The sequence below is a fragment of the Chlamydomonas reinhardtii genome, chromosome 12 (genome assembly GCF_000002595.2).
Source record: "Chlamydomonas reinhardtii strain CC-503 cw92 mt+ chromosome 12, whole genome shotgun sequence".
In the NCBI taxonomy this organism is placed as follows: Eukaryota; Viridiplantae; Chlorophyta; class Chlorophyceae; order Chlamydomonadales; family Chlamydomonadaceae; genus Chlamydomonas; species Chlamydomonas reinhardtii.
In genome coordinates, this window is record NC_057015.1 from 8550802 (window position 1) to 8562218 (window position 11417).

Sequence of the window (11417 nt, forward strand, 5' to 3'; positions counted from 1 at the left end):
GTGCGCGCTAAGTCAATGCATATGTGTTCCGCGAGAGGCCGGAGTCGCTGCAAAATGCAGGGCAAGGCGATGGGCCATAGGACTTTTTCCATGGCTTCAGAACTGGGCAACACCACCTCTAAGTTTTACACCTTACAATTTTAAATCATCATGTCCTGCTCCGGTCTGCTGCATCCCTGCGCGGTGCAAGCACCATTCCAAACACGCAACACGAATCCGATGGCGCTGCAATCGGGGCGATTAGGCGTGCGCAGCACATCATTCGGCCATCAGCATTACAGTGTACCCAGGCCGATTAACCTCGCGGCGCCTGTCGCGCAGCGTGCGTCGCCCATCGTGCGGGCCAGCGGTGACCGGGGCCCCGGCGCATTCGGCAACGACGGTAACAGCGATGTGGTGTTCGTGGCCAAGCTCGCGGCCGTGAGCTTTGGAGGTGAGCAGTGCGCATGGTGTTGTGTCGGCAGGAGGCTGTGAGGGCACGGGGACTGAAGGGTGCGTGGACACGAACCCTGCCGCCGCAACTGTCTTCAGGCACCGCGGGAGAGGGACTCCGACTGGCTTGTGCATCTAACACGCTGAGCTTGCCAACCCAAACTCCCCCTTGCTCGGAAATGGCACACAGGCGCTGCGCTGATCAAGTACGGGTCGCTGGTGCTGGACGTGCCGTTCGAACCCAACGGCCTGCTGGCCATGACGCTGGTGCTGGGGCCGCCCATCGCCTACGCCGCGCTCATGTACACGCAGCCCAAATAGACGCTAGCAGGCCTGGAAAAACCGTCAGCTTTTTCCCGGTGAGGCCACCTGCTCGTTTCAGGGGTGGCAGAGTCTGGTTTGTAGTGAGTACGGATGCAGCTCACTGTCGCGGGCACACGCACTGGTTTGGACCGGGACTCCCGACAGGACATCAATGCTCCCGACAAGACATCAATGCTGACGTGATGGTTACGGGCTTGGCCGCAGGCTGTGTGGAGCTCCATGGCTGCGGTGATCGGCGGCTGTGGGGGTGGTTGGGCCAGGGTATGGCGGGACGGCGAAACCCGATTACAGGCACCATTGGTTGGGAGTGGTAGTGAATTGGCATGGTGCTGGCCTTAAGCAACTGCTTGCGGTAAGCAGCGCAAATAAATAGGGTCGCGTGGTATATGAAGTCTTGATGACTGGATTGAGAGGGCTGACTTGGTTGGCACAGGCAGGCGCACGCGGGCCAGATGATCAGGGGATTGGTCGGTTAATATCGATGTGGGCTGCCGCGGAATGGATGGATGGATGGATGGATGGATGGATGGAGTGTTCAGGTGACTATCCGGGTTGCCCTCGGGCATTTGGAGCTCAAATAGGTACATTCCCTAGGGCATCGACTTGCTGACCGGTGCGCGGGCGCCGACCGGGGGCAGGAGGGCGGTTCGGGACCCATGTTCATTCCACGGTGGACTGGATTATGGCAAACTTGGCAGGTTGCCTTGATGAGAGCTGCGTTAAGCAAGAGTGAGTTTGAACACTGTAAGTTGATATGTCTGCCCCGTCGGCGTCGCTGTTGCCGCCAGCTGCTTCCACTATCTCCGCTGCGGCCCGGCGTGCACGAGCAGCTACACGCCGATCGGATTTGCGGCTGCGTGACGTCCTGCGAATCCGCCATTCTGATTCAAGGTGCAGGTAAGCTGAAAAGTGTTACAAGTTATGCTTACATTTTAGTCCACCCGAGCCAGAAATCTTATGGACGGCAGGCCTTGTTGGTTGGCCAGCGCGCTTGCCCCTCCGTCCCATGCCCCTTCCGCCCATGAACAGAGCGCGATGCGATGCCGACCGATCATCGCAGCGCTCTCCACCTGCCGCTGGCCGACATTGGCAATTCTCCCCTCACGCCCCGGCGGCGGTGCGTCAATTTGCCATTCTGGGGGTATCCGCTGCGGCCCATCGCGCCGCCCGTGCGCCGCCCACCTGCAACTCACGTCGCCCCGATGGGTCGGATTACGTAGGATTGGGGACATCGTCGCCCAGATCCGCTTCGATGCACATTTGCAACATCCGCATGAAGCGCCAGAACACCCAATCCCTGACCTGCACAAACACAACATGCCGACGCGAGACTAAGCAGGTCCAACAATGGCTAGCCCGTCAAAGAGGGGCTCGGCCCCGGCGTCGCCCTCTGCTGGTGGCGCCGCCGCTGCTGATGCCGCCCCAGCCGCCTCGGCGCTAGCCCCCACGTCGCCGCCGGCCCCATACAACGCCAACACGTCCGCAAGCGGGTCCGCAGCCGCCGCATCCTGCGCCTCCGCCCCTGAAGATGCCGCCGCATGCGCTGCGGCCGTGACGTCGCCGTTGAGAGCTTGCGGCGCCTCCGCCACACCGGCGCCCGTGTTTTCCTCCCCACCGCCGCCTCCACCTCCGCCGCCCAGGAGCTCCCCAAGCAGTGCATCCACCCGCGCCTGCCGCTGCTCCTCCGTCTCCACCTCCCCAGCTAGCGCTGCCACTGGCTGCACCGCCTCTGCCGGCGCCGCCACTGGCGGAGCCACATCGGCTGCTTGCGGCGCCTCCGGCATGGCTGCCGGCGCCGCCACCGCATCCGCTGGCGCCACCGCCACAGCTTCTGGTGCCGCGGACTCCCCGCCTCCGCCTCCGCCCACATCCACGTCCAGAAGCACCTGGCCCAGGTCCAGCGTCCCCGACAGCCCTGCGCCGCCGCCTCCAGCAGCGTCACTGCCATCGCCCGGCTCAGCCGCATCGGTAGCGGCAGGGGCAGTGGCAGGAGCAGGAGCCGGGCTCGTGGCCTCTGGCGGTGCTGAGGTGGCGGTGGCGACTGCCTCCGGCGGCTGCGACGGCGCGAACACGACCGTGGGCGCCGAGGCGGCGTCCTGGGCATTCAGCCCTAGTCCCAAGTCCAGATCCAGGTCGGCAACGCCAGGGCCGCTGTCCCCGGCGCCAGCCGCCGGCTCCCCGCCAGCAGGCTGCGTGGCTAGCGCTGCCACTGCCGGCGACAGCGTTGCCTCTAGGCCCGGACCAGCGCCTGCACCGGTCGCGCCTTGGCTGCTGCTGCGGGCGCCCACCTCCTCGGCGTCCGGAACGGCATCCTGCAACAGCACAGGCGGCGGCCCTGGAGGCGGCGGCGGCGGCGCGCCCGCCATGCCGGTGCCTGTGGTCCCTGCCGTAGGCACGGGCGAGTCATTGAAGGACAGAAGGTCCAGTTCGGGCTGCTTATCCAGCAGTACACTGCGTAGCGGCGGCGGCGGCGTCAGCTTCTTGTCCAACAGGTCCACGTCAGCGTCCTCAGCGCTGGCGGCGCCACCACCGCCGTCGCTGTTGATGGCGCCGGCGGCGGCGCTGGAGGCGGATGCCTGCGGCAGCAGCGGCGTCACGGGCTGATGTTGCTGCTGCTCCTGCCCGTGGGCCCGCGGCGGCGAGGCCGGCGGCGGCAGCGTGAAGGACGCATCCGCAACTAGCGGCTCGGCCTCCTCTGCCGCCGCCGCAGGCGGCAGGTCGGCGGTCGTGGCGCCTGCTGTAGGCGCCCCCGCCGCCTCCACAGGCGCCCCGGCGGGCGCGAAGCCGGCTAGGCCCTCCGCCTCCAGCTGGTAGGCGGGCATGAACTGCGACAGGTCCACATGCCGCGCTGCCGGCCCCGTGCCGGATGGCGCGGTGGTGACGGCGGCAGCAGTGGCGGCGGCAGCAGTGGTGGCGGCTGCCGCTGCCGCTGAGGAGGAGGGCGGGTGCGGTGCGGGCGTTGCGGCCGCCTGTGCTGCTGAGGGGTGCGGCGCCGGAAGCGGCGGGGGTGGAGGCGGAGGAGGAGGGGGGTGCGGGTGCGCGGCGGAAGGCAACGCCACCGACACCGCGGGTGGCCCCAGGGGAGGCGGCGGCGGCGGGTGGCGCGGCTGGTGCGGCTGCGGCTGCTGGTGTGGCTGCGCGGCGTGTGTGGGCCCTGCTGGCAGCGCGGGCGCCACTCCCGCCTGGTAGACCTCCAGGTCTGAAAAGTATTTGAGCACGTTGTTCTCCACAGCCTGTGACATGTGTGTGGGGGCGCGGTGGGGTATGTGTCAAAGGAGGTGGAGGCGCTGAGGGCAGTGGTGCGAAGCGACAAGCCAGGAAGAGACACGCTCGAAAGCGGTAGGCCGAGCATGTGTGTGCAAGTGAGACGTGGCATTCGGCATGTCTACCAAACTATTCTTGCATACGTCTGCTCCCACGTGTCTCTCCAACATCCGCTCCCACCCTCGCTTCAACCATAATGATCGCATCATCGTGCTCATGCTCCTGCCGCAATCGCCGCAATTAGCCGCGCAATCAGCCGCGCCATCCCCCACCCCATCGCACCGCACCTGCGCCAGTGTCTCGTACTTGATCGCCAGCTCCTTGTACGCCGCCAGCAGTTGGCTCACGTCGCGCAGCGTGAGGCCCTCGGGACTGGCGTACAGGTAGCGGTAGCGGGCGCGCAGCTCGCCGGCGGCCTCGGCGCGCAGCACCAGCCTGTCAGCCGTGTGTGATGGTGATTGGTGCGGGTAGAAGTGGTTGGGCGTGTGGTGGTGTGTTGGTACTGGTCAGAAACCTGAGTGCATGGAGCATTGGAGTGGCGCACGCCACTGCCAAACCACAGCAGTCACCAGAGGCCGCCCCGGAGCAACGCATGAAGCGCACACCGCCGGCTCGAGCAGCTGTGCCGCTGCCGGCGCCACCCGAGCCCTGCTGGTCCCGCTCACCTGACTCCGTCCGCCTCCAGTTGCGACACGCTCTTGGGCGGCAGCGGCACCAGCTGAGACGTAGAGGCGGTGCCAGAAGCAGAGGCGCCGTGGGGGTGCGCAGCGGCGGGAGACGCAGAGGAGGGCGGCGGGGGAGGGGGCGGTGGGGGCGGCGGCACGCCTTGCTGCGGCCACTGCTGCTGCCCGTACGCGTACTGCTGCCCGTACGGATAGCCTGACGGCGCAGGGGCGCCGTACACTGTGCCCGGGTAGGCAACGCCCGCCTGGCCTTGCACTCCCGGTACCGCCCCCGCCGCCGTGTAGTACACTGGTGCCGCATGGCCATGACTCCCCGGCGGCGGCGGCGGCGGTGGCGGTGGCGGTGGCTGCCCGTACGTGTGCCCGTACGGCGACGCCGCGCCGCCAGGCGGCGGCGCCGCCGCCCCAGCACGGTACGACGGCTGCACGACTGCGCCGGCGCCAGCCGCCGCCGCGAGCATTGGGTTGCCGTACACCTGTGATGGCGCCGCGGCACCAACACCGGCGCCGGTCGGCGGCAGCGCGGGCGGCGGCGGCGCGACGGAGGTGAGTGCGCCGGACCTCCTGCGCTGGGCCTGCAGCTGCCCCTCGCTGAGCTCCTGCTCGCTCATGGCTCCGGCGGCCAGCATGTGCGCAATGAACTCATCCGGGTCGCAGCCGGCCAGGCTGGAGGTGGTGAGGGTCTCCAGGAAGGTGGCGGCGCCTTGCTGCAGGTGTGTGTGTGTGGGGGGGGTTACGTTCATGATTAATTAAGAAGTGAAGTGGGGGGGGGAGGGGGGGCGGAGGGTAGCAGTTGATGGAGAAGAGAGTGAGTGAATCACAAATATGAAGTGCGGAAGTCCGGGGGTGGGATGGAGGTGGGGGCAGATGAGGCGCAGGAGGTGTGTACCGTAGCAGGATACAAGGCCGTGGTGCTTCACCGTTTCATGTTGTTGTTCTTGTGTTGTTCCTCCTCGCCTCCTCTGCCCCCCGCCTTACGGCAGAATCATTGTGTTCAGGTGGATGCGGTGACCACCAAACCGACATAACCATCAACCATCAACCTTCGTGGCCCTGCATCCACAGCCCAATCCCATTTCTCCCCTCCCGCTCCGAAGCCCGCTCCCACCTACCACCCTCAACCCACTCCCACCTGCCACTCCCACCTCCCACCCCTCTGCCATGTTCCCATTGCCTCAGCTCGCAACATCTCTGCCCACCCACAGCCCATCCTTAGCCACCTCCCAACCCTCCCAGCCCACCCCGCCTCCCCACCATCTGCACAAAGAAGTACGCCGCCTCTCCGCCCAGGTGTGCGGCATAGCGATAGCGCTCAACGAAGGCCAGGTTGGAGGCCAGGGCCTGCGGGGTGGGTGTGGAGTGGGAGAAAAGGTTGGGGCGGCAGTTGAAAAAGGGCGGGGCGAGGAGAGGAGAGGCGATGAGGCAAGGGAAGGGGGCAAGGGTGGATGGCAGGGGTTGAAGTTTCACATAAGTTTGTTTGTGGCTGTTAATGTGCAGTCCTGCCGCCAGAACCCGCACCTCCGCTCGACATGCCCGCACTGGCTTGCGTGGCTTGGGAATCACCCCTGCACAAATGGGCAGTTGAGTACACCCCGTGTGGCCGCAACCTCACCCACCGGCCCCAACAAACCCAGTGCCCCCAGCCCAAGTTGGCCCTGCTGCTCCAGGGCCGCCAGTGCCCCAGTGCTGCCCCGCACCGCACCTCGGGCTGCGCCTTGATGGTCACGTAGATGAGTGTGGGCGTGAAGTCGTCCGCGCCTGGGCGCGGAGTAGCAGAAACAGCGTTAGGAGACCTGCGCAGGCTGGTCGGAAGGACTCGCCGCAACGCCCGGAGCCCCACGCCGCCACGCCACGCCACGCCCAGCCCCACCCAGCCCCTCGAGCCCACGAGCACCCAGCTCGCACCAACTCAGTGTGCCCTTCCCTGTCCCTGTCGCTGCCCCCAGCCCCTGCGCCTGCTGCAATCCCACTCCTGCCCCCAGACCCCTCCTACCTGCGCCGGCCCGCTTGCTGGCCAACAGGTTGTTTATGATCTTGCAGCAGTTCAGGATCTGAACCAGCTTGTCGCGAGGGCTCTGTGATGAACATATAACACACGGCAGCGGAAGGTGTGGGCGGGTGGGGCCTTCTACACTGGCACGCAGCGAGTAAAGCGCCCCCAGCCTCGCAAGTGAGTGTGGGAAGTGCCCGCTCCTCGCCTTGCCCTGCCTAATGTGCCCCGGTGTGCTGTGCCGCTCTCGCATGTCCGGCTGCGCGCATGAGCCTGCGCCGCCACCGTCCACCGCCCACAAGCTACGTGCTGCCCCAAAACGGCTTCAACCCTCCATTCGTCCTTCACAACTGGCTTCGGCTGGAACGCTGCCCACTTAAACACCACCCCAGCACCCTCCCGCCCCCTTCCCTTATCCTGCCCCCCCCGGCACTTCCATGTTCACATGAACGGCTCCTACCACCCGCTGCCCCGCCCTTCCCCACCTTGTACAGCGACATGCGCCGGAGCTCCCTCTGCGCCGCCGCCAGTTGCCCCCCGTCGTCCGCCGCCAGAGGGCCCTGCCCAGCCGGCGGGACGAGGCGGGAGCACCAGGGCAGTCAGGCGGCGGCAGGCGGCGCCCAAGTGCAAAGCAGCATCCCGCATACAACGCATCCCGCAAGCTGCATGCAGAACCCAGGCGCCCGCCTGTGGACCTAGCCCTTCCCCTCTACCTCGGCCGTGCGCCTTCCCCCTGCCTTCCTCCCTGCTACTGCTTCTTGGCCCCTCCTCCCTCCTCCCATGCCCCCCTCGTGCCCCCTGTTCCCTCGTCCTTCCTCCTCCCCTCCCCCTCCTCCCACCTACCTGCAGGCTGGCGCTGACCTCCAGGTGTGCCGGCCCCACGAACCCGGCCAGCGCCGCCAGCCGCCGCCCCAGCACGTCATCCCGCTCCCGGTCCAGCGGGTCCGCCGCAAAGGTGCGGTCGTACAGCTTAGTCATGAGGTACTTCTCCAGGCCCTGTAAGGAGGGGAGGTGGCAAGGAGGTGGGCGGTGGGGGGAGGGGGAAGGGGGCGGGGTGGGCGCGGACGTGACTAAGGGGAGGTGGCAGTTTCTAGCTGTCGTGAGGCGCCTGCCATAGACGCTTCCGTGCTGCCCTCTTTTCATGCGCTTCATCATGCACGGGCTTTCGTTGACGGCAAAGAGCAGGAACACCACCCCCACTGTGCTTACCCGTGCGTCCAAGGCGTCCCGTCCGGGCCTTCCCGAGGACCTCCCGTGAACCAGACTACCAACCCGTACTACGTACCTCCACGGCGTTCTCAAGCTCCGTCCGCCCGCTGCCGGCCCACAGCGGGTGGCGTGCAAACGCCTGCTCCATCTGTGTCAGAAACTCCTGCACCTCGCGCGCATCCGCCTCGCTATCGGGTGCCCGCTTCCTGAAGTTCTTCATGAACCTATGATAGATAGAGCATCAGTTAGAGGGAACGGCTTAAGGTGCAAAGCAGACAGGAGGCAGGTCCCACACATTGCGATTGACAGGACCCCTGACAGACCAGCTCCTTCTCACTGGTTGATGCTGCGAACAAGGTCCTTGGCAGCTTCCTGATTGATTGTGCTGATGAACTTCTCGAAATTCAGCTGCGAGGTGCTAGTTGAGAAGAGTTCGTCCGCCATTTTTGCTTGTTTTCCTTTGCCCTGCCCGCCAAGGGCTAAATTTATTACAGCTAGCCCAGCACAAGGACGACGAGTGCCTCAGATCATCCTTGCGTGCTGTTGCTTCGTGCAGAACATGAGCACAGGCCCCGCTTGTCTTAATATAGCTGCTGCATTATAATGAGTGACTGTACCAGGGCGTGGAATTCTTGCGACCTCAGCGGAGTTTGGAGCCTCATGCAACCTGGTGCAATCGGTTTTCAGTTTTCGCCTGCCCAGTCCTCATTTGCTGTCTACACTACGTAATACGCTTGGTTGCTCACCACTACTAGTTGTTGACTTCCTATAAAGAATCATGTCCCCTCCATTCCACATCGCGATCCCTGTCCGCGACGTCGAGGAAGCCCGGGCGTTCTACGGCGGGTGCGATTGACGACTTTATTGGATTTGTGCATTAAAGTGGTTCTTGGGGGCTTTGCGGGCCCCTGCGGTGGGCTGCTGGCGGTTGGTGTGTTGGGGTTAGCGACACGGCTCAGGACCGCGCGGTTAGCCCTCCAGTGGGGAGCACACGCATTGTTGTGGTCGAGTCTCTCCACATCCAGTCCAACCTCCCCACACGGCGTAGGGGTCTCCTCTCCACCGTCTTCCTAGCACGCCCCAAGGGCGGGACTTAAGCCCCCCTGTCCGCCACAAAGGCGGGTTATCACGATATTATGAACTGCAGCCCCTGGCGGCTCACTTCCACACACGCGCTGTGACATCACCCAATCCTCCGATGGGGAGCGCAGCTGGCAAGGGCAATCACTGTAATGCTGTTTGGGGGGCAGACTTCAAGGTCTTGGCGCATTGATGGTTGCTGGGCTGGGAGTGTGAGTGTCGATTGAGAACAGGCACAGCAAAGATGTCCGACAGTGGATTGGAAGATGGGTTGGCGGGTTGGCTGGGTGGCCGGACGGTGATACCTTGTCATCCCCCCGACTGGGCCCCCCTGGTTGCACGTGCCCTGACTCGCTGCCCTTACCCTTCGGGCTTGCAGGGTGCTGAGCTGCCCGGAAGGCAGATCCGCAGCCACATGGGTGGACTTCAACCTGTTCGGTCACCAGGTGCGGACCTTGTGCCCAATCCCCCTAGGGCCACTGTCCCGGGGGCCACTGTCCTTGCGGCCGGGGCGGGGCAGGCCTGAGCGAGACGGCCTACGGACCCCACACAAATATGCAGTCGGGAGGCTGGGGAATTCCCGTGTTGGGCCACAGCCTGAATTTTCGATGCAGCGTTCCAGGAGATTTGCATGATTCACTTGCGTGCACGGACACACACACGCACACATACACACACCACGCACGCCACCCAAGGGCCTGCTGGGCCTGCTGCTGCTCCACTCGCCCTCCTACACGGCGCCCCCTGCGCGCTCTCCCGCCCGGATCTCAACGCGGCACCTCCGCCACCTGCCCTACTACTCTCCAACAGGTAGTGGCGCACTTGGTCAAGGACTACCACGGCTCCTCCGCACACAACGCCGTGGACGGCGACCCGGTGCCTGTGCCGCACTTTGGCGCCGCCCTCACAGTGGACCAATTCCACGCCCTGGCGATGCAGCTCAAGGTGGGGTGGGGGCGGCGGTTGATTGGTTAGTTGTCATGCGTTCGTTGCGTGGGCGGTCGATGGGTGGCATTGGTCGCATGGTAAACAGTACGATGTGTTGGTGGTGGTGCGACGAGTGGGCGCTCGCTGCACGGAACGCTGCCATGCGCTGCTCAGGGGTGTAACGGGTGGCGGCTGTGTACAGACTGCTCTTGAATGTTGATATCTACGGCGTAATTCAATCAACCATACACGGTCCCATATAATGGGTTGGCATGGCGCCCACAGTCGCAGGGCGTCAAGTTTGCGCTTGAGCCCCACCTGCGCTTCAAGGGGACACCTGGCGAGCAGGTGAGGGTGTGTCGCGTGTGCTGTCGTGGGTCCTACACCTGGGTATGTACCTGCGCGGCATGGGCTGCCTGGACCTCGCACTCCCCACCCCCCACCGTGCACGATTTACTGGGCTGCTCGAGTTACAGCTGCGTTGGAGAGCTGCGGCACATACCTACACATCAGACGTTACTTAGTAGGGGCTGTTACTGTTTGCCTCGAGTGCGGAGTGCGCTAACGTTGCTTGCCTGTTTCTCCCACCCGTGCCTCGCTCTTGGTTGTTTTGCAGTGGACCATGTTCTTCTACGATCCCTCCGGGAATGCGTTGGAGTTTAAGGCGATGACCAACCCGGAGAACCTGTTCGCCAAGTATGTGGTGACCGAGTGAAGTAGCAAGTGTGCGCAGCACACACTGCACAATAGCCAGAGTGCGTAATGACCCGCACTGCGTTATTGCATGAATGGACCAAAACTTGGACAACCTACTTTTACGTAGCGTTGGGCGTAGACACAATGCATGACAATAGGTACATGTGTTGCCGATGGTAAGGGTCGGTGTAAGGTTGTCGACGTGGCGACGGCATGATCACATCATGCATGCTGGGTCTGGGCTTCCGGTTTTTGCAGGAGGCGTTGAAGGTGCAAGGGAAAGCGCAGACACGTGCAGTACCGGAATTGCATTGCCGCAGCTCGTGCAGTAAGATGAAGTAATTGCCCCGGCTAAGAAAGTACGGAAGAATGAATCAGTTGGAATGTGTTCGTCGGCAAGCCCCTGTAACACAATACGATGGTATTATACGGTAGCAGTGTGGTACCAGGTGTGGGCAAGCAGCATACCGTTTCTGTGGTACTGCTGCCAAATATCTGCGAGATGACTGGCCATCATGGTGTTATGGTACGGTACGGTGGCTGGGCTCTGGCAGCCTACTGCGGCGTGGCCAGGACTCACGCACGAAGCTTCGCCGACGGCAGTCTGCTCTGTGCGCCCCTCTGAGCAGGGATGCGGGGCTATGCTCCTGCGGTCGGCGGGACTGTCCCTTTTTGTAATGTCGTATCCACATGGTTTGCCTGCTGTTGCTGCGACCCCCGCCCCCATGTAATCACGCCTAGGAGCCATGCACAACCGCCTACAATCTTGTCGCCAGGTGCGCGGAATTGTAATCTACCGTGTTTGTGAAAGC

General features: G+C 64.1%; 3 protein-coding genes across 3 annotated transcripts; 2 read left to right on the forward strand and 1 right to left on the reverse strand.

Annotated features, from left to right (window-relative positions):
* Positions 1–146: 146 nt before the first annotated feature.
* CHLRE_12g547500v5 (uncharacterized protein) lies at positions 147–1516 on the forward strand. The gene is made up of 3 exons (XM_043068906.1): positions 147–433; positions 623–791; positions 961–1516. Exons 1-2 carry the CDS (start codon positions 220–222, stop codon positions 751–753), a joined length of 345 nt encoding a protein of 114 aa, XP_042919072.1. The 5' UTR covers positions 147–219; the 3' UTR covers positions 754–791; positions 961–1516.
* Positions 1517–1656: 140 nt separating this feature from the next.
* On the reverse strand, positions 1657–8506 carry CHLRE_12g547450v5 (uncharacterized protein). Its single transcript, XM_043068905.1, has 10 exons — positions 8240–8506; positions 7979–8126; positions 7537–7689; positions 7179–7253; positions 6697–6778; positions 6406–6461; positions 5958–6044; positions 4686–5410; positions 4308–4455; positions 1657–3989 (listed from the first exon to the last, which is right to left on the reverse strand). Exons 1-10 carry the CDS (start codon positions 8344–8346, stop codon positions 2088–2090), a joined length of 3483 nt encoding a protein of 1160 aa, XP_042919073.1. The 5' UTR covers positions 8347–8506; the 3' UTR covers positions 1657–2087.
* Positions 8507–8616: 110 nt separating this feature from the next.
* CHLRE_12g547400v5 (uncharacterized protein) lies at positions 8617–11409 on the forward strand. The gene is made up of 5 exons (XM_001694053.2): positions 8617–8748; positions 9362–9428; positions 9793–9927; positions 10195–10257; positions 10526–11409. Exons 1-5 carry the CDS (start codon positions 8681–8683, stop codon positions 10622–10624), a joined length of 432 nt encoding a protein of 143 aa, XP_001694105.1. The 5' UTR covers positions 8617–8680; the 3' UTR covers positions 10625–11409.
* Positions 11410–11417: the final 8 nt, after the last annotated feature.